The following is a 2,590-nucleotide window of genomic DNA, read 5'->3' as shown; positions in this document are numbered from 1 at the left end:
TTGTCAGAGTCTTTGACGAAGGCCACTCAACAAATTCAAGTTTGATTGTGCTTATGTTATAAGTATAGAGTAATCCATCGACTATCGCTGGTGTGACTTTCTCAAAACCCCCGCGATAGGTGAAAATCCGCGAAGTAGAAACAGTACTCTCTTTACTCTTTTACTCATATATTTGTTTCAGTCATTTGACTGCGGCCATGCTGGAGCACCGCCTTTAGTCGAGCAAATGGACCCCAGGACTTATTCTTTGTAAGCCTAGTACTTATTCTATCGGTCTCTTTTGCCGAACCGCTAGGTTACGGGGACGTAAATACACCAGCATCGGCTGTCAAGCGATGTTGGGGGACAAACACAAATAAACACACATATGTATATATACATATGCATATATACGACGGGCTTCTTTCAGTTTCCGTCTACCAAATCCACTCACCAGGCTTTCGTCGGCCCGAGGCTATAGTAGAAGACACTTGCCCTAGGTGCCACGCAGTGGGACTGAACCCGGAACCATGTGGTTGGTAAGCAAGCTTCTTACCACACAGCTACTCCATATATATATTTTATTTTTATATTTTGTATTTATTTATTTTATCATAAATGCAAAACAACACCACGGAGGAATCGACATAACCTTGAATAATAAACTGCGATAAGGGAACCGTGATAAGTGAACCGCGATATGGTGAGGGATTGCTGTACATTGAAACAGGCATCAACGTTTTTTTATGTCAAGTTATAATAGAAACAATTTTACCATAAACTGAAAGATCACTCAATACTTTTGGGAAAGTACTTATTTATTCTTCTTTAACAAGAATATTATCGATTGTAACTTCGAAGTTTCGGTTCGCTGAGCCATAAGGAGTTACCATTACGTTCGAGTTCATCTTGGCCTTATATAGTTTCTGCTAAATTAAAATTTTCTGGGGTAGGTGGAGCACTGTTGATTAAATTTTAGGGTTGGTGGTGATGGAAGATTTTATTGGTTAAATTTGGAATTATTTTAATGTTCAGAATTCAGTCATGCAAGTAGTATTTCTAATCAGGTATGTTTGTTTTGGTGTATCAGCTGCAAGTCTTGGGCTTGTTTTATTTTTTTAAAGGGTTTAAAAAACAATATAGTTTGGTGAAAATGTTAATTGGCTAGTAGATGTGTCACTAGCTTTACTAATGAATGACATTATTTTAGCGAAAAAGGAGATTTAACCTATTTATGCTTTTTCTAAAATCTGGCATTTACGTTACTAGTTTCTTTTGCCGAATCCCGAAGTTACAGACATGTAAACAAACCAACACCGCTCGTCAAGGTAATGGGGGAAAAGCACAAATAAAACATGACGCATATATATTTATATACATATATTTGTGTATATGACGGATTTCTACACAGTTTTTGTCTATCAAATTAAAATGCAAGGTATTGGTCGGCCAGGGGTTATAATAGCAAACACTCAGCCATTCCCGCGCCTATTTACATTCATCTTTAAGGGCGGCGAGCTGGCAGAAACGTTAGCATGCTGGGCAAAATGCTTAGCAGTATTTCGTCTGTCTTTACGTTCTGAGTCCAAATTTCACCGAGGTCAACTTTGCCTTTCATTCTTTCGGGATCGATAACTTAAGTACCGGTTACGCACTGGGATCGATGTAATCGACTTAATCCCTTTGTCTGTCCTTGTTTGTCCCCTCTATGTTTAGCTTCTTGCGGGCAATAAAGAAATATGAAACGCTAAGACGCCGGGCGAAATGCTTAGCGGTATTTCGTCTGCCGTTACGTTGAGTTCAAATTCCGCCTAGGTCGACTTTGCCTTTCATCATTTCGGGGTCGATTAAACATGTACCAGTTACGCAGTTGCTTGTCCTTGTTTGTCCCCTCGATGTTTAGCCCCCTGTGGATCATTAAGTTTATATATATATATATATATATATATATATATATATATATATATATATATATATATATTCATCTTTACATACAGCACATTTTTATATTGCAGAGAAATTTGAAATGTTAATTGATGCAAGTATTCATAATTTAAATTATTTCACAGTATTAATCTAATTTCTCTATTTTAATTCTCTTTCCAGTTTGCTCTCAGTCGGCTATGGGTATTTTCGCACTTTTTATACTAAACAACCCAATTTCCCATCATGTTGTTCAAGCATATAGTAATGCTTTGCATCTACCCGTATTCGTTCTGAATGTAGCTACAAGACATCAACTGCCAAGTTATCCATTTGAGATACATATGAGCCCGTCCTATATGCCAGCCATCACAGAGCTGATCAACTTCTATCGGTGGAGGCGAATTTTCTACATTTTCGATTCAGATGATGGTAAGTTAATCAATATATCTTTTATCTCTTATTTCTTTCAGTCATTTGGCTGCGGCCATGCTGGGGTATCGCTTGGAAGGAATTTTAGCCGAACAAATCGATCCAGAGACTTATTTCTTTAAAGCCTGATACTTATTCCATCGTTGTCTTTGGTTGAACCGCTATATTATGGGGTAATCAAGTGGTGGTGGGTGACAAACACAAATACAAAAATACGTGCACACACACACACACACACACACACACACACACACAC

General features: G+C 37.9%; 1 protein-coding gene across 4 annotated transcripts in view; it reads left to right on the top strand.

Moving 5' to 3' along the window:
- The window catches only part of LOC106876580 (glutamate receptor 2), a 737,813-nt gene that overhangs the window by 240,715 nt on the left and 494,508 nt on the right, over positions 1–2,590 (top strand). For all 4 annotated transcript variants that reach the window (XR_001410261.2, XM_014925186.2, XM_014925185.2 and 1 more), the window contains exon 3: positions 2,086–2,334. Coding sequence is in view for 3 of the 4 variants with exons in the window: in XM_014925186.2 (XP_014780672.1) it covers positions 2,086–2,334 (249 nt within the window). In the remaining variant the exon portion in view is untranslated. The remainder of the gene's footprint in view (positions 1–2,085; positions 2,335–2,590) is intronic.

The sequence above is a fragment of the Octopus bimaculoides genome, chromosome 1 (assembly GCF_001194135.2).
Source record: "Octopus bimaculoides isolate UCB-OBI-ISO-001 chromosome 1, ASM119413v2, whole genome shotgun sequence".
In the NCBI taxonomy this organism is placed as follows: Eukaryota; Metazoa; Mollusca; class Cephalopoda; order Octopoda; family Octopodidae; genus Octopus; species Octopus bimaculoides.
This window is presented reverse-complemented; position numbering and strand designations above follow the sequence as displayed.